This window comes from Pinus tabuliformis, chromosome 4_2 (genome assembly GCF_031772625.1).
Source record: "Pinus tabuliformis cultivar Carrire ecotype Pingquan chromosome 4_2, CPIR1, whole genome shotgun sequence".
In the NCBI taxonomy this organism is placed as follows: domain Eukaryota; kingdom Viridiplantae; phylum Streptophyta; class Pinopsida; order Pinales; family Pinaceae; genus Pinus; species Pinus tabuliformis.
Window position 1 is genome coordinate 1056910016 of NC_142304.1, and position 24954 is coordinate 1056934969.

Consider the following 24954-nt stretch of genomic DNA (forward strand, 5'->3'; position numbering starts at 1 on the left):
TTATGTAGGAATGAGTACATTCCTTTATTGGAATTGAATGTCCTCCCTAACTAAGAGGGGAGAGATAGACACATCATTTTTGGTCTTCAAACTAGGAAGACAGAATGGAGGATTGGGTAATCATCTGGCATCTGATATTCTTTGAGGATGAGATAGGGCATCCAAGATAAGAGTAGTCGTGGACCGATATTCTTTGAGGACTGGCTATCCATGATAAGAATAGTCCACAGAAGGTCATACTCTGTGAACACTCGGGTGGAGTATGTACCTTGAGAGACAATGATTATGGTGTCTATGAATCATTGGTCTCGTCATCATTGTGCTTTGATCATGTGGATAGAGTTGTTAATCAAGGCCTTTCTATGTGACAATGCTCGTTGATATGATGCTAGACAGATGGGTTACCAATCTGATTCTTCTTATGAGAAATTCTTCAAATTGAAAATGATCAAGTACCATTATGAATACCTCCCTAGTTAAGAGGGAGAGTTGAAAAATGTAACTAGGTTCGGTCTTCATAATGACATGTAATTATGTTTTTTTTTTTGTAAATGATGAAAAAGAATAAAATAAAATTATTTTTGTGATGCTTGCTTCATGGGTTTCATGAGCAAAAGATTTTATTTAGATGGCTCCCATTGAGAGCCTTAGGATTTTCCATTTAAGTCAAAAGAATTAATGTCATGTATGAAGAGCTCCTCTTGAGGATGTGTCAAATGTATATAAGTCTATAAAGCCCTTCAATGACAAGCACAAAGTCCCTCTCTTCATGTCGGCCTACAGATGAAGTCCTACAGATGAAGTAGCTCACTCAATTAAAGAGAGACACCCATTCGGATGCTCATCTCAACTCGTTATATTGGATGAATTACTATATATGTGGCTAGGCACTTCGCATTATACACAGCTCAGAAGTTCAATATCTCTGAGATTTTTGGTGCTCTAGAACAGGGACAGCAAGTAAGATGATAAGGGAGCAGCAAAGTGTAAGGATGACTGCAAAAAGAGAAGCTCGAACCTCTTCCAGAATTCGGATCACAGAATAGAGGACAAGTTAGATGTATCTCTGAATTCGGATTACAGTGACTAGTTCGGATCAAGTCATTGCATGAAGTTTGGATCTCTGTCTCGGTGCTAGGAAAAAGTCTCATATCAATGATACAAAGATTCAGTGCTATCTTTGATGACATGACAGTAAGATTTAGTGCTGCTACAGTGATCACAATTTGATGACAGTGATGAGTTTCTGTGATGACAGTGACATGACAGTTCGTTGTCATGATAGGAGATGATCTCAATTTATGTTAATGCTATGTATCGAAGAAGGTCGAAGTGGAAGAGAAGTCAAGAAGAAGAATGACTGTCAAGAGGACTTGTGTCTTGGTCTTGGAGTGGCTAATAGGTCAAGGGTCTTGGTCTTGGTATTAGTCAATTGGAATCTCTATAAGAAGAATTTGTGCGAGTTTTCCTCTCAAAGATTGAGAGGTTTTGGCCCTAGCTCATAGCCTACATTCTGTGTGTCTTGTCTATTTTATGTTAATGCATTGCTCATTGTTTGATGAAGAAGAACACTAGTAAGCTAATAAGAAAAAGATTCTAATCTAATGAACTAAAAGGTATTCAAAAACAGTTACTAATGAAAGAGAAATCACCTACTTCATGATGCCTTAGATTTATCAACAAGTAGTACTTATGGGTAGAAGAAAATCATCTAACAAAGTTCACCATACATCATCATCACTAGGAAGGAGCATCTGCGAGATGAGCATAATCAAAATCCTTCATTGGAATCTTCATTAGAAGGTTCACCTCTATTGGAAGAAGCAAGTATCTCGCTGAGAATTCCACCCTGTATGAAATTCATTGTTTTAGAAGGATGATGGTATTATGACAAAGGAGTGCAGTAGGTCAAGATGATTGAAGGACTCCCAATCAAGGAAAGAAAGTTGTCGAAGGAAGTCTAGATGATCAAAAGAAGAAAACAGGTATTTATGCATACGTTTGATAAATTAAGTCATGTCACCATGTAGTTGCAGATAGCACGAGTGAATAATCTACCTCATGAGTATGATCAAAAGGAAAGGGATCTCTTTCGTTGAAAAGATGCACGAATGCATGGTTCACATATTGACTAGATGAAATCAACATAATATGTCCTCGTATGGAATATGAGGTGGTTGACGAAAATGAAGGAATGGATGAAAGTTCTTGGGGAGCAATATGTGAAGAAAGAAAGAAGAGATCGTGAAAAGTGCAACTATGGTCACGTAGAAAAAGAAATCAACATCTGATGACTAGAATAATTGACCATGACATCTCCATAGAGAAGGCATGAAGACCCTGATCAGGCCTATAAAGAAAGGAAACCCTTGACTTGAAATCCTTGGAGATGTGCTTATGAATGTGCAGGATGTTGTTGTTGCAAGCAAGATGTCATGATGAAAGGCCATCACAAAAGGTAACTTTGATTTGATGTTCATTCTTGATTTTTTGAATAACATCTGGATAGGTTGATACAAGGCTATCGGAAGAGCGTTGTAGATGCCACCTACAACTAAGCACTCATGTGGTTGGATAAAAGATCCTAAAGGAAACATGACTTGGAAGAGGTAGTTGTATTAAGAAAAGCCAGATGTGGATTAGAAGATCACTTTCTGATGAAGAGAAGGATGACATGACTAATATGGTTCATGAAGAAAAGTGGTGGATGGTCGATGCCCTACAAAGAAGTCCCAAAAACAGAAGGCTCCACAATGATAAAGATGAAATTCATGACATCGAAAAGAGGAGCTCTACAAGCAACTAAAAGGTCCCATGATCTCCACCAAAGGTAGAAAGCTACTATTGAAAATCAAGTCTCTAGTTAAGAGGAGCTTGGGTACACTCCTTTTATAGGAATGGGTACACTCCTTCATAGGAATGGGTATATCCCCCCTAGTTGAGAGGGAGAGAGACACATCATTCTTGTCTTCAATTTGGAAGAAAGAATGGAGGATTGGGTAAGCATCTAGCATCCGATACTCATTGAGAATGAAGTAGGGCACCGAAGATAATAGTCGTAAAGGACCGATATTCTTTGAGGGTTGGGAATCCAAGATAAGAATAGTTGTGGATGGACAAACCTTGTGAACACCCGGGTGGGGTATGTGCCTTGATCTCGCCAACATTTTTCTATGATCTTGTGGAGAGATAGACTTGTTATTCAAGGCCTTGCTATGTGACAATGTTGGTTGATATGATGCTAAACAGATGGGTTACCAATCCGACTCTTCTTATGAGAATTCTTCAGAGTGAGAATGTCCAAGTACCTTGTAGGGATTATGAATACCTCCCTAGTTAAGAGGGAGTGTTGAAATATGTAACTATGTTCAATCTTCATAATGACAAATGTAATCACGTTTTTATGTATTTGATGTAAAAAGAAATAAATTTATCATTGTTGTTCTTGAAGCATGGGTTTCATGGTCAAGAGAAATTTATTTTATAGTTCATGCTCTCATTCAGAGCTTCTAGGGCTTGTCATTGAGTCTACAAGTCAAAAGGGCCATCGTATTATTTGAGTCAATATTAGAGTCAAAAGACCCTCCAAGACCTTGTCATGGTGCAATAAACAAGTCGGCCTACACAAGCAATATGTCGGCCTAATTTGAAGTGACTTTGAGCCTATATATAGAGAAGGACTCAACTTCATTCAAGACGCATCAAGCAAGCATCCAAGACAATAAAATAAGTGTGAATAAGGACAAAAGGAAGCCTCTTGAGCAGCCAGTAAAAGGAAGAAGAAGATTGAAGTCTTCAAGGATAGTTCTTGGGCCATTCCTCTCACACATGTGACTGCAACTAGGGTTTATGCAATAAGGTATTAAAATCTTTGAAAGAGTTGAGATATAGCTTAAGGAATGATCATTTTGCTAGCCGAATTCACAAGGAGAAGGGTCCAAGACAAACGAAGCAGAGAAACAACTTAATTTTGCCTTCATCATCTCACACGTGCAAGATTGCAAAAATATTTAGTGAGGCCGAAAATTTCGAGTAGGTCGAATTTGCGGAAAGAGAGGTCGAAGTTGCAGTCAAGGTGTTGCGGGGTCAAAGTTGACGACAAGAAAGAAGTTGCTAGTTTGACTTAGCAAAAAGAGGCAAGGTTTGACTTGGTTTTGGAGGAGCCTTGGTCAAGGGTCTAGGTCTTGGAATTTGTCAATTGAAGGTCTATAGAAAAGAATAATTCTTGTGGGTTTTCCTCTCAGTTAGAGAGGTTTTGGCCCTAGCTAGTCGCCTATATCTTGTGTCCTTTGTCTTATTGTTCTTTATGGTTTGATAGTTGTTTGATGAAGAAAACACTAATGATAAACAAGTGAAAGAAGAAGTTAATTAAGTGAAGTAAAAATATACCACAAATTGTTATCAAAACAATGAGAAATCATCTTATGTTGCTTCCCCTAGATTTCTCAACAGGCTACCCTTTATCCCCTACTCTTTTTGGTTTATATATTTATAAATTGGAAGAGTGGCTAAATATGCAAGGTGGAGATGGTGTTTGATTGGGGGAGTTTGTGATAAAGCTTCCTTTATATGTTGATGATCTTGTATCGAATTGCAAATGCACCTATATGCCCTTGAGAATTTTTGTAGAGTAGTGGGGACGTAAGTCAATACTAGCAAGACCAAAATAATGTTTTTTCTCTAATAAAAGGAAATGGAGTTAGCATATGTTCTTTGAAGGCAACATTCTTGAAGAAATAAATGAGTACAAGTACCTCAGAATTGATTTCAACAACAAGCTTAATTGGGAGGACTGCAGAAAGAAGAGAATTTTTGGAGGGTGGAAAGCATTATATGCTCTTCAAAACAGATGTAGAGGGGCAAAGTCACGGGATTCAAAAACAATTAAAGTGTTTTTTGGACTCCTAGTTTGTCCAGTGATGCTATATGAGTGTGAATAGTGGGCTGGCAAAACCCCCGTCTCAAAATGGAAACAAATTGGGAAAATCCTAAAACGCTTGATCATGAGCAAGTTCAAAATAAAAAGTTCAATTCCTTATGAGATAATGTTGAGTGAAACAGGAGCAACTCCCATCGAAGCAATTGCTATGGTGTGGCTCATAATATATCTAAAAAGAATTGAGCAAATGGGAGTAGGTATATGGCCTAATGTTATCTTCAATGAAGGCATGAGTGAAAGAAAGAAAACATGGATGAGACAAAACTACACATCGATGCAAAAATGGAATATCTACCTCAATGTATGTCCCACAAATAGCAAGCAGCTAAAGAATTTTGTTATGGAGAAGTTTCGTAAACGTGTATGGGGAAAAGAGTTGGGTAGAAAGAAAAAGTACTACATTAAGGAATTCAACCCTACATGTGATCTCCAACAAAAAGAGTACATTGGAGCTAACATTCCGTGGAGGGCAAAGGTTCTTATTGCTCAATTAAGAACCAACTTGCATCAACTTCAGTGTGAAACAGGACAGTGGAAAAGGCCAAACGAAGCTTGGGAAGAATAGGTGTGTACATTTTGCACATCTAGAGCGGTGGAAAAAAAAAATTATAAAATATAAAATATAAAAATAAAAAGTAATAATAATAAATTAATTAATTAATTAATTAAATTAAATTAAAAAATAAAAATAAAAAATTCATTTTGTAATGTAAGACATTCAAAGACATCAGAGAAATTTATGGGAATATGTTAGCATCGGTCCCTTGGCATTGTCTTTTCACTGAGGGGACTGTTAGAAGGTTGGGCCAGCTCATCATCAATATGAATAAGAAAAGGATTGAATTGCAAAAGGCAAAAAACAGGGAACTAGTGGTCCCATAAACTATTTTGAGCCTCGTGGACATTAAAATATCATTTCATTTCATATAGTATGATGTTTGAAATGTAAGGTTAAAATTGCAGCGCCCTTACAACTGATGGTTGGGTCTATGGCCAAATAAAAATTCAAATTGGCAGCAGAACAAGAGTCATATGGCAACAGGAAACAGGGACAGCAACGACTGTTGTTGGTCACAGGGAGCGCAAGAAAGGAACGGTGACAGAGAAGGCAGGAGGATGCAGTCATTAGAGAGTGGCCAACCGATGATGGTTGTAGCGGCGACGACATAGGAATTTGCGGTGGGGGTCGCAGCTGTAGTGGGCTTCGGATGCCAAAGCAGCAGTTGTGGTTGTGTTGTTTTGGATGCCAGCGGTTGCAAACGTCAAGGTTGGTCGTGTGTCGAGTTGTTGCTTTGGGTGTCAGCGGTTGCCTTCTATGTTTTTTGTTTAATTTTTGTTATTTTTTATTTTTTATTTTTATTATTTGGTCTTTTAAAAACATAGTGGTTGAGCAGCCAAAGGGTCGAACAGCTCTGATACCAATGTGACAAAGTGAACACGAAACATACTGAATGAAGTGTATAATCTTCATTTTTTTATGTTGAATGAAATTGATTTGATGATTACATGCCTTCATGACGGTTACCTAAATAGGCATTGATTGGTCATGAAGGCGGATGGTCATGTCATTTGACTTTTTTTCCCTTCTTAACTAATATGTGTTTATTAGTGCTTAGTTATTAATTAATTAAATCATTATTGTTTATTATTTATTTAATTATTATTTTTATTCATTTATTTATTCGAAACATTTGATACACTTTCAGCCTTTGTCATTCTCTTTACTTTTAAGTAAAATAAAGGTCAAAAACGAAACCTATTAAACTCGTATGCACAAATAAATTAGTAAATGGAAACAGCACACTGTTAGACAATGCAAGGAAAACCAGAAGTAGATTGCGTAGTCTATGAAAAGGTTTCTGCTACACTCACCATAGAATGTCTACCAATGGCTTCACCATTCCCGTAACAAGCCCAGACAAATCATCGCTTAATTTTTCCACGTCTTGGGTGATCCGCTGATCTGCATCTATACCTTTCTCTGACAGATTGAACAACTGTGTGCAAAACACAAAACCCCACAAAAAGCATATCACCACATATTTCATAAAAGTCAACATTTAATGATAAATTAGAAAGCTTAGAAATTCTCTCACTATAGCATCTTAGGCTGATTTATAATACTGATAAAAGAAAAACTTGAAGAATAGTACTTTTTATGAAAAAAAAATTGCGAAGTACAAATAAATCAATGTTAAACTCAAGCAAGTGTGGATATACACATATCCACTATAATATACCTTGTAAAATGCATTTTCTCTAAAATAATTCTTTGAAATATGGTTTGTTAAGCATTTCCGCCATCCTAGAGCCAGCTTTGCTGTTAAATACCTGAAATCCAATTATTCGGAGCAGCATTCAGTTCACAACTTTGTTTAAATCTGGAGCATATGAAGAAATTGAACACGAACCCATTTCAAAACATAGATTCTGATCTTAGCTTCTCTGTGTTATGGACAAGCCCATTTCTTAACTGAAACTATCCAACAAAAGTAACGCTGAATACCTCAACGTCAAAATATAATTGATAATAAAGAATGTGATGATGTTGTACAGGGCACATGATGTTATATATATATACACTTGAATAGTCACGTATTGAATACGTGTTACTCATGACCTTTGGTTATATTTATTATTTATTAGTATTAGTAATTAATACCTAATGTATTTTATGTGCATCACATATTACCCCTCTTTAAGACACTTCATCCTCAAAGCATAACCAAACACTAATGCCAGTGATCAACTTCGACCATGACCAAATAAATCATATTCTAGTCTAGTATGCAAAAACCTTTATTCATCATCGGGATAGGCAACTGAATTCCTCACACAATTAAAAGAATGCCACACCTACAAGGATCCGAGACATAGTGAGTAGATTTACTAGATTATGATGTCACAAGGGCAATGCAACATGAATCTTGATCCTGGAATTCAAAAAGTAACAAGAAGTTTCCAATGCAGGTTGCCACAATTTTCTGAAAATTGTCTTGGACATAAAATGGAGTGACAAGCACTTCCTCCGTGATTGTTGATTTATCTTCTAACCTAACTAGTTGAACTTTATCATCGCTTTGGTGTTCCACTAAAGTCTCATTGTTCACTTGTGCATCATTATAGATTTGAGATGGGACTAATCCTCATCAATGGATGCAATGCTTAAAACTCCTATTATTAAGTAATAGATTGAACCTTAGTTTCATCATCAACCATACTAATTTTTTGTATTTCGCACATAAGCTGATATTGATTCCAATAACCAAAGTCATCTTTTACTTCCTTTAAATTCATGTTTATTAAGTTCTCAATACCAAATCTGATTTATTATTCACAGCGATTCATTTTGTACCCAGGCATTTAAATTCACCTCAGCAAATTATTTTTTATGAAAACTGCTGAAAAACATAAATTGACATTTAACATTAAATAATTTGCGAAGGATATTTTCTAGAAAATCAGTCACAAAACGCAGAAGAAATTTCTCGAACAAGTTCTTCTTCACTTTTCTATTACTCGGGATAATGACGGCCTCTTTTAACAAGGAATCGACCCACAGAGAATACACAAAAAAATGCAGCAGTGGAACCTGGCAACTAGTTCACCTCAGATATTTGGCTTGCACCTGTGCTGGCTGTCCTTCACAATTTCAGCACCCTGTAGCAACTCAGCCTCCTCCCAAGTCCGGCATCAACCCTCTCAGCCTCGCCAAACTCTCGGTCTGCCCACTGGAACTCGACCTCAACAGTTTCGGCTTCCTCCATGCAACACCTGTCCACAAATGAGTCTCAACCTTCCTCTTGTGCGCTCAACCTGGAAACCCATGCTCACACATATCCTGTAGTTGAACACTTTATACCACTTTATACCTCTCTTCAGTCTTGAGTCTCTCAGTCTTGAGAAAATCATTCTCCCAAGAATGGATGTCTTCGTCCTCTCCCTTAGGCTTTTTTTTATAACTTTCATTAAACCAAATCCCTAACCCTCAATCTCCAAAGGGCTAGATGGCTACGATTAATGCTAAACCACTTACGTCAATGACAGATTATATCTAATTCACTAAAATGAATTGAAATTCATTTTTCATTAGAAACCTTACCTTAATAGCCAACATTAATTAATGTGCTTTTCCTAACTGAAGCTTAGGAAATAAATCTTAAAAGTCACCCACTCAACATGAGCAAGTACCTAAAAAAGCTTTTGGACTTCTGCATGCTTGACACCTAGCCTATGCAAAAGCACCTATCCAAGCTATCAACATTAACAAGGTTAAGGTATGCCTGGATATTTTTCCAGTCAGGGTATGCTTGCTTCGAAGTTTTGCAGTAATGAAAGTATATTTTATTTTCATCACGTATTTTTGGATATATGGGCTTTTTAAAAAAAAAACCATAATAAACATTCGTCAATTTACTGAAAATTCTCTAGTCTTCTATTGAACCGCATAAAGCAATCATCTGCAAGACCTTGTAGATAGATCAAGGCTATTAAACTCCTTGTCATCCTTAGGTAGACGCATCCTAAAGTATTTTTCCATTTTGATGACCCAAATTGTGCTCTTAATACAATGACCATACTTCATTTATTGGTGCCATGGTTCCAAGACTTCTTTAATGGTACCTTTATTTCTCTATGACCATAATTCATCTATTGGTTGTAAGACTTCATTAATGGTACCTTTATTCCCATATGACTTTAAAATGGTGCCCTAGCTTAAATACAGTTATAATTTTTATTTCATTCAACCAATCTTGATGAATATAGTAGTATAACAAGGATGAATAATACGTATATATAGTATATACACACACAACATTTATATAATATTCATAAATATTACAAGTGTTTCCTCCCAAACTCCCACTTATATGTGTAAAACTCGCAAGCACAAAGCGAAAAGGCAACTTAAAGGGGCTACCCACTGTCACCATAGTAACTCCCTCACACATTTGGGTTTCTTCAACACAAAGGGGGCTTCCAAAAATAGAATTGGAAAGACTATGGCAAGGAGGCTAAAGGGGATGTGAAAAGATACGCTAGCAAAACATTGTTTTGTAGCATAGTAAAAATAATGGGGTGATGCAAGACAAGGGACTAGTCCCTATCCAACATTAGGAAAAATGAAGTCAACCGAGCAAATTTATGAATGGTTAAGACAAATAGAGACATGCCATGATAAGCCTTAATTTGGTGTTTAAATGATGCAAAAAATAAACTTGGATGATGCCCTATAGGTGCCACTCTCACACCATGATATGAGATTGTCTTACAATGAAGCATTAATAAGATTGTCTTTATCTTACTGTAAGAAACAAGCAATGTTCAATTTGTATTTAAATGTAAAATGCACGATGTATTGTAAATAAAATATATTGATAAGATGATAGAATAAAAATACGATTGAAAGTTACAATAAGAGCCTTCCTTATATTCTATGCAAGGTGCCCCTTCACAGATAGCAATGTCTTTTGGGACGTGTCCCTTCAATAACTAATTATTATTTAATATATATTTATGTTTGCTACATTCCCACCCTCTTAAGGGATGTTTTGTCCTCAAAGCATAATGAAAAGGATTCTCTTTAGTTGTGTATGTCACTTCGGCATGTATAGTTCATCATTAGTACTATCTTGGTTTTATCCATTTCTCTTTATATATTAATTTTTACTTTTTTATTTTTTTTATTTTTAAGTATTATTGTTCTTGTGTAGATTTTCTTCCGGATCCATCGCATTCAATTTCTTTTTAGATTGACGTTTCGAACCAGCACCGGTGGTTCATCTTCAAGATGTGAAAGAATTAATTGAAACACTGGTCTTATTTGTCAAATATATATAGAGATGCATGAGATGATTAGCCAACAAGTTTTTAAATTATTTTTAATTGTTCTATTTAATTGTATTATTGTTTAATTTTATTAGTACTAATTATTTCATGTTTTAATTCTATCTATTTTAATTATATTTGCTTTAATTAATTTATAAATTAATTGTTTCTTTTAATTAATTTATTAATTAAAATTAAACTACATATTCATGTTTATTTATTAATTAATTAAAATTGAATATGTATATGTACATATACATGTTTGTTTATTAATTAAAATTAAATATGTATATGTATTTTAATTAATTTATTAATTAAAATTAAAATACATATATAAGGGTTATACTTATATTTATTTCATTATATATATTTATTTTATTATTTAATTGATTATTAATATTAATTGTTTATTAATTTTAAAGGTTAAGATCATATTTGTTTATGTTTTAATTTTTAATTTGTCTTAGGATGCATTGTCTTATTCTAATGAATTATTATTTTAATCATTTAAATTTTAATTAATTTATAAATTAAAATTAAAATACATATCCATATTCTAGTTATGTTAATTAATTCTTTAGTTATTTAGTGATTATGTTTGATGAATTATTATTTTAATTATTTTAATCCTAATTAATTTATTAATAATTATTTTAAATCTAATTAATTTATTAATTAAATTAAAATTAAAATACATATACATGTTAATTTATTAATTAAAATTAAATATGTATATGTATTTTAATTAATTTATTGATTAAAATTAAAATACATATATAAGGGTTATATTTATATTTATTTGTTTTATTATTTTAATTAATTATTTATTAATTTTAATTGTTATGATCCTACTTGTTTTTGTTTTCATTTTTAATTTGTTTTAGGAGGCGTTGTCCTATTCTAATTGTTTTAATTAACCCTTTAGTCATTCTATTTGATGAATTGTTATTATTGTTTTGTTTTACTATAATTGATTTTATAATTTTTATATCAAAAAAATTTACCTTTAATTATATGTTTTGATTGTTTATTATTAAGGCTTCTTATATAATGTTCTACGTTGCAGATTATTATGGTTAAGATATTTTCAAATTATGATTATTGTTAAATTATATTTTAACATGGTCAAAATGTGTTAATTTAGTTAGAAAGGATTAGATTTATAGGTTAATTGGAGGATGATTATAGTTGGGTAGGGGTAGATTTGGATAATAGGATTGGAATCCAGTTTTTGCTTATGGTCCATCCATCGTCTCTATTGAGGTTATTAGGATGTTTGCTAATTTCTATGGCTTCTCTTAATTTCCTTATGAAGTAGTGATCACTTCTAACTAAGATTTGGGTATCCTCTATACATATTTGGTACTTAGTTTTATCAGAATGTTCAGCTAGAGCTGAGGATTTGGATCGATTATTGTTCTTATTTTTTCTAATATTTTTTACTATATATATATATGAAGAAAACAACTTTATAATTTTATAAAGTGACTTTAATAATTTTCACAAAGCAACTTTATCATTTAAAATTCTTTTATTTATATTTATGACCAATAGTCATTATATAGATTCGTATGGTCATTTCCATACAGCAAAATTGATCATGGTCAACGCTGAGAAAGTAAGAAGGCAAAGCTCGAACAATTCCTCTATTATTAATTATCTACTCCTTCAATGACATTATTGAATGGATTAAGTCTACCAGGCCATGCTGAAAGGTTGCATCGTGAATTCCCGCACATTCTCTATCAAGAACATCAAGGGTTTGATGTAGGTAAACCCCGATCGAGCTCATTGTTGAAGTTGTCGGCATTGTTGAAATTAGTTTTCCACTATGTTAGTGCCCATCTATATACTCCCATATAACCACCTCCTCAACCAGCGTTCATGCTTCATCGTCTCATACGTTGAAACTTACAATGCCTCCCACACTGTTTGACGTTGTTAAACTATAGAAGCCTAGTCTAGAAAAACCAATCCCCTAACAATCTGCCACACTTGAATGTAATGTCAAATTCTCCTAAAACGCTCCTGCAGTGTTTGAGACCTTGTCTATGGAGTTGTAGATTTCCACTATTTTCCATCGCAACGTTTTGGGGTTGCACAACGCAACCACTTTGTATCCATTTCTCCCTTCCTACACAATCCCTAACTCGCCCGTTAAATAATGTTTTCTAAAGGTCAAGCATGAAAGTGCGAAACACTTCCCTTATTTCCTTCTATAAAGGAAAGGGATAAATGACAACTCTTCCAACTCTATGTGAAGGAGGAGTATGCAAAACAATCACGATGGTAGAGGTGTCTCAAGCCACTGTGTAATAATGAATCTGGTTGATGAAAACAATGTGTCCCATTTTTTGCAGACCCTACATAATCTACAAAGATAATCCACTGGCAGCCACGCTAATATCTTTTCAATGAAATCATTGGGCAGTTCACAAAAATGTAAGTACTCTTGGTTATATGTTCTCTTTGTTGAAGGAGCAATGACAGAATCCTTCGTAAATTTCTCACTTATGGCACAGAAGAACCTAGGGACTATGTGCAAACACGAGGAACCTTCGACATGTTTTCTCTTATTCTGTGGATTTGGTTGAGTCTTCCTAGTGTATGAGAGTAATCTACCAAATCATCTGTCGGTTGTTTAAAATAAACAATAATAAGCTAATTTATGTCTCTAGCAACAACATGACTTGTGTTTCTAACAACAACATTCTCTTTTTTGTCATAACAAGAAAAAGATTCTCGCATAAATAATTGTTCTTTGTAGCCATTAATTCTTCTTCAAATGGGTCTACTTAGGAGAAACATCTGAAGATACATGTTTCTTGGTATTCACAAACTTGGAAACATTAGGCTTTGCAAGTGCAATAATCTCCCACCCCTCATTGCTTAAATTTAGTGACATGGGCCATTTAGGCTCTTGGCCTTCTTTGTAAAGGCTTACACCAAATTGCTTTGTTTGAAAGTTTTGGAAAAATCCTGCTAAATCACAAGAATCCTTTCCTAAACAGCGAGACAATATTTGACTTTGTTCACAAACATCAACAAACTCCAAGGTGTAGGTTTCCCCTAAACCAATCTCTTTGTACATTGATGAATTGTTTGCATTATGGGTATCAATTGGGGGTAAAGGATCAACAACGACATTCAATTCATTAAATGTTGGAAAGTTGAAAAATTCAATATTGTCCTTGGATACAATCTTATACATAGCTCCTATAACATTTCGGTATTAATCACATGCTTCACTTTCTTCATTGCCTCCAACCGAATCAAGTTGAAGAGTGGTCTCGCACTTCACCTCTTTGTATTTAGCCTCAACTATAGCTTCTACATCTTCAAGTGTTGAATTTGGTGTTTCAAGAAGCTTTAGCAATTTTACAAGTATTTCTCTCATTTCGAGTCATAATTCTTGATTAGTTTTTATGATACTGCTTGGGAATATGTTCCCATGATTTCAAGACCTAAATCTTAATAGACGAATTGTGCAGCAGTTGAACAGCCAAAGAGTCGAATAACTCTGATACAGCTATAAGAAAACAAAAAATGTTATGTTTGTATTTAAATGTAAAATATACAAATGTATTGTAAATAATATATATTGATAAGATCAAAGAATAATAGGCTGATTGAATGTTACAATGAGGGCCACACTTATATACTATGCAAGGTGCCCCTTCACAAATAGTCATGTCCTTTGGGACATGTCGCTTCAATAACTAATTATTATTTAATATATATTTATGTTTGTTACACTTACCTTTATTAATTCAACAACAACCTCAACAAGATGATAGGTGAAAGATAATACATTCATAAATAAGACATCAAAGGCGATTAAGACGATAAATATTATCACATTAATCCCTTCCAATGTGGTTACCCTTCACAAATGGCGCTTCAAAACAAGCTATTTGCAAGGAATTTTTAGCATCCACCAACAATAACTAGAAATGGCACATAGCTTCACCTATGATAAGCAAAAACCCTTAAACTTCCCATTAAGCCTTGAGAAAAATATTCAACAAGGCTCCAAGAGGAGAGACACCTCACAACCATGACTACAATGAGGAAGGGCTACTCTTTATATAGAGTCTAGCTTGACTTCCTTTATTATAAAATATGATTATTTTCCCAAATCTAGTTACTTGCCATTAGATGAGCATGCCAAATTTTTGTGGATCCAACTCTATCAGCACAACTCCCTTCTTCCATATAGCTACATTGCAATTTGCTACTTTCTCGTAGCCTCATCACACTTTTCACTTCACACAGAGTCGAAGGGCGATCCTTTCCTAGATCTTTACACAAATATCCCACACTTCTTTACTATTGGTGACATCATTCTTTTAGGTGAGTTCAATGCTCGTACTAGAGACCTTCAAGTTTCCCTACACGACAGAGAAGTGGATGCACTTTGCCGCCAAGAGTTGGAACTAGAATCCATGGGTTTCCATAGGTGTTCACAAGACAGTGAAGGGCCCCTCAAAGGTTACGAGAGACATCTTCTATGAGCCTTCTTCATCATATAGGAACCCATGATTGTCCCAACCCTTGGTGGGGGATGAAACGCCCCACCTTAAAAGGGGGAATTCACTGCTATATCTTATACATCATGCTCTAACCCCTTGAGCCCCGAGCAATTAAATAAATAAAATCATAAAAAGGCAAAATGCATATAATTAAGGGTGGAAAAATCAAGGTCGGGGCACCTCATGTACCACAATTGCTCCCTCCTACACATTATAAACCCAAGTGTAGGCTTCCCTCTTATTAGCTACCCTTGTACCCCAACATGTGACCCAGGGTTTCTCTCTCTCATCCCCTACTTCATTCACCTATCTATCACATGCCACCACCTTTTGAAGGATGTACCTTTTAACATACTATCCCCTTTAGAAGTAGAAGCCATCTAATGGGGTACTTGGTTAGCCCCATTTGGAGCTTAGGAGGCATTGGTACATCCCGAAGCCCATTATGGAAGGGAAGGCCATTATGCAGTCCCCATTTGTGGTCCATGATTAGGTAAACTCATTCACTCAATTATTCTAATGACTTGTACTGGAAGGCTAGGGGACGCATCAGATCTTATGCAATGTTGCAGATGGTTTCCATTTGGGGTTTGGTCTCCCTATATGGGGTCCTAATCCGCGAGAGGGCTACATTGGCACATGTAGGGGGAGCATTGAGAGCCATGAGCCTCCATAGCAGCAGATTGCACTTCATGGATCCCCACAGCCATCAAAGATTGCTCGTGGATCACTTATTGGACGAGGAGGATGCACCTAATCCATCATGCCTAGTCAGCCCCAGATCTACACCATACACTTGGCAGATAATCCAGGACTTACACGATGATGTGGCATCACGTACACCATTATCCTAGCCCTTACAAGTGATCTGCAAGCATCTTTGATTTGTTTGCAGACCCATGAGGACACTTGTGTGCCCCCACATGTCATTTCGAACACCACAAGTTATTACAAGGGACCAACCCCTTGTTCACTGCTTTTGAAGGTCCTATTCTTCATTGTGGCACCCATGGACCTCATCAGGCCTCTTAGAGGGACCTACGACATGCATAGATTATTATTTAACCTCTTGAGAGGCTTACTTTTTCATTTATGAGCTAGTTTGGTGGGATTTCACCAAAAGTTGTATTATTAGAACATTATTTTATTTTGTGGATCTCATGTAGGCCAAGGAGGCTAATTCAAACTCCTAATTTATGTATAATACAAGTGAGATGAGCTCATTTCTCATCATCACTTTGGTTCGGATCTCTTATCTCTCTTGAGATTTGCGGACTTTTTCTAGAAGATGAATTGCAGCTTTTATGGATGAATTTTGATGTGTGGATATCGATTTATCTTCTCTTGGAGCTTCTCTCTTATCAATTATGAATGGTTGTATATACTCTATTACATGTAAGTACATGCTTTTTAATGATTATTCTTGTTTACTTTTGTCATATACGTTGGACAGGGCTTTTCATTGTTCTAGGGCTAATTGTCGCATGCATTTACTACATCAAACTGTGGAATTTGTCTCTATTATAGCACCTTTCAATGTATGGGTCATCTGATACGAGTGAAATCTCCTAGGGGTAATTCTCTCAGAGAATTTGACCTTGATAAGCCATTTCCTTTGCACATTGAAGAATAAAGCTGCAAGGTTGCTTCCCTTTGACCTAGAAGGTTAACAAATTGATCTTGAGGCCTCCTTGACTGGGAATCAAGAAATCCTATTCATATTCATCATAGACTCCATTCTCCCAAAGATTAAGGCACTAACCTACCAAGGGTGGTCACTAAAAAACATATTCTTTCACCTCCTCACAAGTCTAGCCAAGTTGGGGTACCTAGGGCATCAATTTCCTGACAAGCTAGCCCTTTAAAAAGTTCGATCTCCTAGGGTCTCCTACGCTGAACTTTCCTCTATCTCTCCTCCAATTTTGAAGTCATTCCGACAGTGGACTTGGGAGAAAAGCCAAGCCCTAGCTCTGGGATCAAACCTTGCCCTGCCATCCCCAAGGCTAGTAGCTCATAGGGTCAAAACAACATCTTCAAGTGGAAATTCTTTCTTTGATCCTTTCCCCATCTTGTCTAGGGTAAGAATATCATTGGTTGTTATATTCTTTCCTCATACCCTAAAGTGGGTCCACTTGGCCCCATGTGGTCTCGCTCCTTTGAAAGATCATTATTGAAGAACCATTCGGGATACCAATTCTAACAAGGATTTTAGGGATTGGGGAATTCACAAGTCTTGTCCCATAAACCTATCCCTCAAATCCTCTTTTCCTTTCACTAGAACACATAGTACCTTGCTTAGAAAGCAAGCAAGTTCCACTCTTCTGGGAAAGGGTTTATTTGGGTCACTCGTATCCATTGACTTATCCTTCATTAATGACTCCATACATATCAAGTCTCCTCCCATTGGTGAAAGTTCGTAAATAGAAGGGAGCCTTCGCTGAGGTGACAATGGGCTAAGTCTCCATTTGTTGCCCTTGGCCTAGCATTGGCCCTTTAGGGATCCCCCTTAGGTCCCTTCTAGTTTGAGCAGTAACATTTGCTACATGAGCGTACCCAAGAGGGGGATGCAAGGATGGTTGTCTTCTACACCAAGTGTCGATTTCATTCCTCCTTTTCCCTGATGATTTAGTCTTGTTGGCTTCTTCTCCTAATGGATTACAGTTTGTGATCTTCAACAAATGACAATCAACCTGGGTAAAACCAAGGTTTCGGTATTTTAAGGCATTGAGATTGAGATCACCACCACTTACACCTACTTAGGGACACAGTTCACAAGACCTTGTTTTCGTATGCAACAAGCACTCTCCAACCTGTTATTCAAGCAGACTTCGAAGTCTACCCATTTCACCTTGAGATCATTTTCCGTTTGGTTTCTTTCCTTCATAGACTTCGGGTCTTTCAGAGACTCAAACATTGGGAGAAAGAGGTGTCACTATATTTCTCTGTGCTCATAGGAGACTCTTACCTCAAACCTCCCCTCATCAATACAAGCTCAAGGTTGATTCTAGGAGGCCTCTCAACTTCTCCAGACACTAACTATCTCCCCAAAGCGACTTACCCATTCAATTTCTCCCTTGATGCGTTAAGCCATCTCTTGTTGACTCCACAGTGCTAAACCAGGTTATTAGAGAGGATATCTACAAATTGTACATTCAAGTCACTTGGAACTCCCCTCCAACGAGCTTGGGCTCAAAGATGTCCTTCTATCTAGAGCCCTTTTTGGAGCTGCAAAATGACATCATAGTCTGTCTCCCTTACACATGCTGACATTGGATGTATTCTCTTAGGATCCTACTAGGACAATTTTGTGTTGGTTCTCATAGACCCCAGATAAAGACAGACCACCATCTACCACGAGACAATAAGATCTGCCCACTGTGTCACCTGCAAGAGTCAGAGACAAAGATGCACCTCATTTTTACGTGCCCCATAAAATATGAGATCAGAAGTCGCTATCATTGTCTATATCAGGAGTCGGGGGGCTCCATCTCTACCTTCTTCAGATGCTAGGACCAGTGATGCTTAACACCCTTCATCAAAGGGATTTTCAGCCACAGATCAAAGCACCTACATACCATGCCCCGCCCTGGGATGACCATGACAATCACCTCATCTTTTAATGTGGATTCGTTGGGCTATGGCCATAAGCGACAAGTCGAGGTTCAAAATACTCCAGACAATACAACGGTGAGATCTCAGGTCTCTTTCCCGTCTTCCCGTCAAGGAGATCGACAGATTCCATTGACACCAGTTTGAGACAAAAACTATGCAACACCAAGATGACCAAGACCAACAGTGTGACATCTTTCCTCACTAAAGTCTTACAGGTGAAGGATGAGTTAGTTGTCTTTGGAGAGGTTGTTCTAGAGTGTTGAAGAATCTAGGGCATAATTATTAATGAGATTCTTCTTACATGATAATTATTTGTGAGACAATTTTATTAGTGTGTATTTCTTACTTCATCAAATAGTTAATAGAACAAAGCAATGTTACTTGGGAGCGGAAGCGAAAGCGGGGAGCGGGAGCGAAAACGGGAGTGGGAGCGACATTTTCAGAAGCTCCCGGTTTGGGAGCAAATCCCAGAGCGTTTTTTATAATATATATATATATATATATACTTTATATTTTGCTACATATATGTCAACAAAAACATGTAAAATAATGAATTAGATATAAAAAACATAAAAAAACATAGATTGAACCATATAACAACAATCATCTAGAAGTTATAATCTTCATCAACCACGTCCACAAGTTAGTAACATAGTAACATACAACATATTGAGTCTCATGATTCATCAATCTTAAAGTTTCAAGCTTTCAAGATTCAATATATAACATTTATCATCGTTGATCACCAAAATTGTACTTGTAAGCTAAGTGTAACCATTACAACAAATAATATCTAACATGAAATGAAATGTTATAAAATGAAATCAAATAAAACAACTTTCAACTTTCATAAAGCATCATATTCAAAATTCATTACTAATGAGTTATAATTGCCAACTGCAAACTTAAAATGTCAAAAAATACCATAATAAATATGAAAGAGTCAATAGTTATAAAAAGTACTAGAAACTAGAAAAGAGAAGTAAATCTATTATCTATTTCTTATGCTTGGGCCTCTTGCCACCACGAGAAATGTCTAATTTTTTGGTCTTGTTGGAAAATCAAGATCTTTGTCATTAGTATCACCCTCTAAGCATTAATATCCAGAGGTATCTTATTAATTACCTCTGTATCTGTATAGGGATCTTTGTCATTAATATCACCCTCAAAGCATTAACATAAGATAGAAAAAGCATGGCATGTCTAGTCAATATTTTGTTTGAATGATGCATACATTTTTAGGAGGGTCATGATAGAGGAATTCGACAACCAATGTCACTAACATCATGGTACATAGAGGGATTGGTGCTCTTGATTAAACACAAGTTCCATACCCTAATACATGACAAAATTCAATAGAAACATTGCAATCCCCCAATCCTGAAATCCTGAAAAACTGATAAGTCTGCTGGATTTTGAATGAAATCTAGAAAAATACTTTCTCCATATGAAATCCAATGAGGCCGGAACCACTCTGAAACATCCTGAGTCATTTTAAAGTAATGTTAAAAATTTAAGTAAAAGGATGAAAATGAAGATTAAGGAGAATGTCACTTTTACTTTAAGAATTTAACATTACCGTGAATAGCATATCAATACTAGGGCCATAGACTTGATCATTAAGCTGCCCCACTAAAAAATTATTTGTTTCTTTAAAAAACATTGCATTTCGAACATTACTACAAAAAAAAATTGCAAAAAAAGGCAAAACGCTCCCGAAAAGGCAGGGAGCGAAAAAAAATTTAGTGAGCGCGCTCCCGAGTCGCTCCTGCCCGGAGCACGGATTGGGAGCGGGATCGAGGGGAGGGGGCGCTCCCCCACAACACTAGAACAAAGAGACAAGAACACAAGAAATTGGCATTTTGCCAGGGCCAAAATCTCTCCCTCTTGGAGAGGAAAACCCGCACAAAATTCTTCTTATAGAGATTCCTATTGACGAAAAACCAAGACCACGACCCTTGACTTACTAAGCCACTCCAAGACCAAGACACCAATCCTCTGCTTTGTCACTGTTGAGCTCATCACTGCTGTTAGACTGTTGTTCATTCAATGAGATCTTCATAATGTCAACTAGATCACTGTTGCTACTCCATTGTCGAGATCTTCTCATTGTCTTCTTTAGAATCATCAGAATTGTCACTATGCAGAGATTGTAACTGCATTTACAAGTATGTCAAGACTGTGAATATATGACTGAGATCTTAGACTTCATAATTATGTTGTGTCTTTGCATCTTCGAGGCCATCATTGTTATGTCATGACTATGTACCGAGGCAGAGGTTTATAACAGCATTCAATTTGTGGTTGCATTCAGAAATTTCAACGCTATGTTACACAACTACCTAGAGGTGGTGACTGAGATGTCGCGTGATCATACATCAAGAGTATATTGCAGTGAGCCTGAGATGGTTATCATTACGTAGGAGACAGAGCATCGAAACAGGAATGTTGAGACAGTGTTTGCGTGGAAACAACATAAGGTTGTTGAGACAAAATGCATTCCTCCTTCACCAAGACAGAGTGTCGAGATCGTGTTTGCGTGGAGGCAACATAAGGTTGTCGAGACAGAGTGTGTTCCTCCTTCACCGAGACAGAGTGTCGAGATCATATTGTGTGATACTGTATACCCATCGAAGATCGTAGAATCCTTCTTCTCATCATAGCACTGTAACCTTGTCTTCTTCATGTGAGATTTCTTTATCTACTGTGCCATCGAAGCTTCAGAAATGTATCTGAATGTTTTTCTTACTTTGACTCTGAGTTCACACGCCTATACATAGTGGTTTGACCCACCTATTTAAGTCGACATGTCATGATGAATCATTGTGACTTATTCTCTGAGCCGACTTGTCATCTATAGGCTGACTTAGCTGACTTTCACATTGTTTTTGTAGGCAGAGTTCTTTGGAGGATGGAGCTTGTCTTGGAGGGCTAATTGACACTAGGTTGACCTGTGTACCATAAATGCTCAAGAAGAGCTCTTTAACATGATTTTGACTCCTTGACTTTCCTAGACCTCTGGAATGAGCAAGAAACTCATTCATATATTTTACAAAAATAATATTTCTTTTTCTTGACAAGTACAAACAAAGATCAAAATTACGTTAACAAATACTAAACCTAGTTACACTTTTCTTCAACACGGAAGAGCAGTTGGTTCAGGTTGCCTTAGATGGGTTCACCGAGAAGTGGGATGGTTTTATCCATCACTTGGTGTCCAAAGAGCACTTTCCTAGTTGGAGGAGGATGTGCGACGATTTCATCTAGGAGGAGTGTGAGAAGCGGCAGCAAGAGTGGTGGGGGAGGTGAAGAGGAGAATGTTGCTCTTGCAACTAAGGACAAGAAGGGAAAGAAGATCAAGAAGGGGTCTTCTAGTGGAGCAAAGCAGGAGAAGGGGAAGCAAAAGGCTAAGGAGAAGGACATGAGCAAAGTGAAATGCTTTGCTTGTGGGAAGAAGGGTCATTATGTTGTTCAATGTCCCAACAAGAAGGGTAAGAAGAAACAGGGCAAATGTAGATGATTATGCGGTTATGTTTGATTCAGATTGTGCTTTGGTGGTGAGTTTAGCCACTCATGTCACTTCTTCCCGTGCATGGTTCATATACAGTGGAGCATCCTGCCATATGACCAGAGTTAGAGAGCACTTCACGAGCCTTTTGGAGGATGACATTGACTTGGAGGTTGTGCTTGGCGACAACTCCAAAGTCAAGGCGGAAGGTATGGGGACAATTTCATTTCAGAGGGAGTCATCACCTCCTCTGAAGGTGACAGATGTTCTTTATGTTCCAAGGTTGAAGAAGAGTTTGATATCAGTCTCTAGCTTGGAGGAAAGGAGGTATGAGATACTGTTCCAAAAGGGACAAGTGTTGATATATCCTAGACGATCCAATATCGAGTCTACTCGTGTGATTGGAGCTCGCGGTGGGAGACTATACAGACTAGTAACAGTGACTTATGTGAGTTGTGGCACAGGAGGATGGCCCACTTGCACCATGGAGCGTTCAGGATGTTGAGGGAGATGGTTGGTGTGCTTTTGGGAAAGTACACCAAGACACCTTTCCAGAGCAGTGACAGCAGAGCTGCAAGTATCCTTGATTTGATTCATTCTGACGTATGTGGTCCTATGTCCCATATTTCTTTCAGTGGATATGAGTACTATGTGACATTCATTGATGACCACTCCATGAGAGCCTGGATTTACTTCTTGAAGACCAAGGATGAGGTGTTTCGACGATTCCAAGAGTTTATGGCTCTTGTGGAGAACCAGACAGGGAGGCAGATCAGGGTGTTGAGATCACACAATGGGGGTGAGTACACTTCAGCAAACATAAGAGATTTTTGTGGGAGTGTTGGCATCAAGAGGGAGCTCATTATGCCTTATAACCCTCAGTAGAATGAAGTGGCAGAGAGGAAGAACAAGACCATTGTGGGTTCAGCTACAGCGATGTTGCATGATCAGAGTTTACATTTCTTCTTGTGGGTCGAGGCGTGTAACATTGTTGTTTATTTGCAAAACAGGAGCCTACACAGAGTCTTGCGCAGCAAGACTCCTGCGGAGATATATACCGGAAAGAAACCAGAAGTTGGGCACATCATGATATTTTGGTGCCTTACATATTCACACGTCCCTGAGGAGAAGAGGACGAAGTTGGAACCCACAATAGAGAGGGGTATCCTTGTGGGCTACAGTGAGACCGGCAGAGCCTACCGCATATATCTTCCTGCACAAAGGAAGATAGTCCTAAGGAGGGATGTGACATTTAAGGAGGAGTGGGCTTTGAGGAGGTCTCGGGAGGTTAATCAGGTAGAGCAGCAAGCTCCTCAGTAGGGGACCACACCACAGGTTTCAAGTGCATCAAGTGGTACATCAAGGTTAGGAGGTTCACCTTCTTCAAGGGAGACAGGTTCACAAGGTACAGCTTCGCCTGGTACAAGCTCACCTGGTGCAGGTTCATCAGGCACGGTATCTCAGATTTCAAGATTTTCCTTGGTTGTTTCAAAGCCTTCCTCACCAGGAGGAGAGGCACCAACTGAGGATTTTCCCATACCAACACTGAGGACTATTGTAGGGAAGAGGAAGCCAAGATGGCTTTGGGAGACCCTGAAGGAGGCTCAGGAGGCAGTGGGGAGACCCAAGTGGTCAGTGAGGGAGAGTAGACAGCGAAAGAGGTTGGGTGGCTTTGTGGTAGATGTTGTCAAGATAGATCCACCTAGTTTTGAGGAGGCTGCTAGACAGCAGATCTGGAGGGACACCATGGTGGAGGAGTATGCCTCTATCATCAAAAATGATGTATGGGAGGTAGTGCCACGTCCTGATGGTAAGTTAGTTGTGACTTCCAAGTGGCTCTACAAGGTCAAACATGCTACAGATGGCAACGTTGAGAATTTCAAATATTCCGTATGGATGGTTGCAGGCCTATGGCTACTCCTATGATCACCCACTGGAAGAAGTTGCATGATGTTGATTCCGAGTTAGTGGATCCCACTTTGTATCGTTAGCTGATCGGCTCATTAATGTATCTAGTCAACACTAGACCGGATATTTGTTTTGCAGTCAACACATTGAGTCGGTTTATGATGGAGCCCAGGAGAGTACGTTGGGTGGCTGCAAAACATGTGTTGAGGTACTTACAGGGCATAGTGGACTATGTCAAATGTGATGGAGTCAGATTGATTGGTTGCACAGACTCAGATTGGGTTGGCAGTGTCAATCACTGAAAGAGCACTTCCGAATGTTGTTTTCCATTGGGCTCGACAGTTGTATCATGGTTCGGCAAGAAACATAAATCAATGGCATTGAGCAGCGCAAAGGCAGAGTATATGGTAGCTAGTCAAGCAGGATGCAAGGCGTTATGGCTTCGCAAGATGCTTCATGGATTATTTGGTCAGATACTGAGACCAACTACGATTTATTGTGACAATCAGAGTTGTATTAAATTCTCTGAGAATCCAACATTTCACGATCAGTCAAAGCATATAGAAATCAGATACCACTTCATTAGAGACTGGGTTCAGACATATGACAAGTGACGCTGATCCGAA

At 37.4% G+C, this 24954-nt stretch overlaps 1 protein-coding gene across 1 annotated transcript in view; it reads right to left on the reverse strand.

Annotated features, from left to right (window-relative positions):
* Window positions 1–24954, reverse strand: part of ABCD1 (peroxisomal ABC transporter 1) — a 263688-nt gene that overhangs the window by 130909 nt on the left and 107825 nt on the right. The window contains exons 16-17 of the mRNA XM_089424535.1: window positions 7180–7270; window positions 6812–6936 (exon numbers count right to left, since the gene is read on the reverse strand). Coding sequence (XP_089280661.1) covers window positions 6812–6936; window positions 7180–7270 — 216 coding nt within the window. The remainder of the gene's footprint in view (window positions 1–6811; window positions 6937–7179; window positions 7271–24954) is intronic.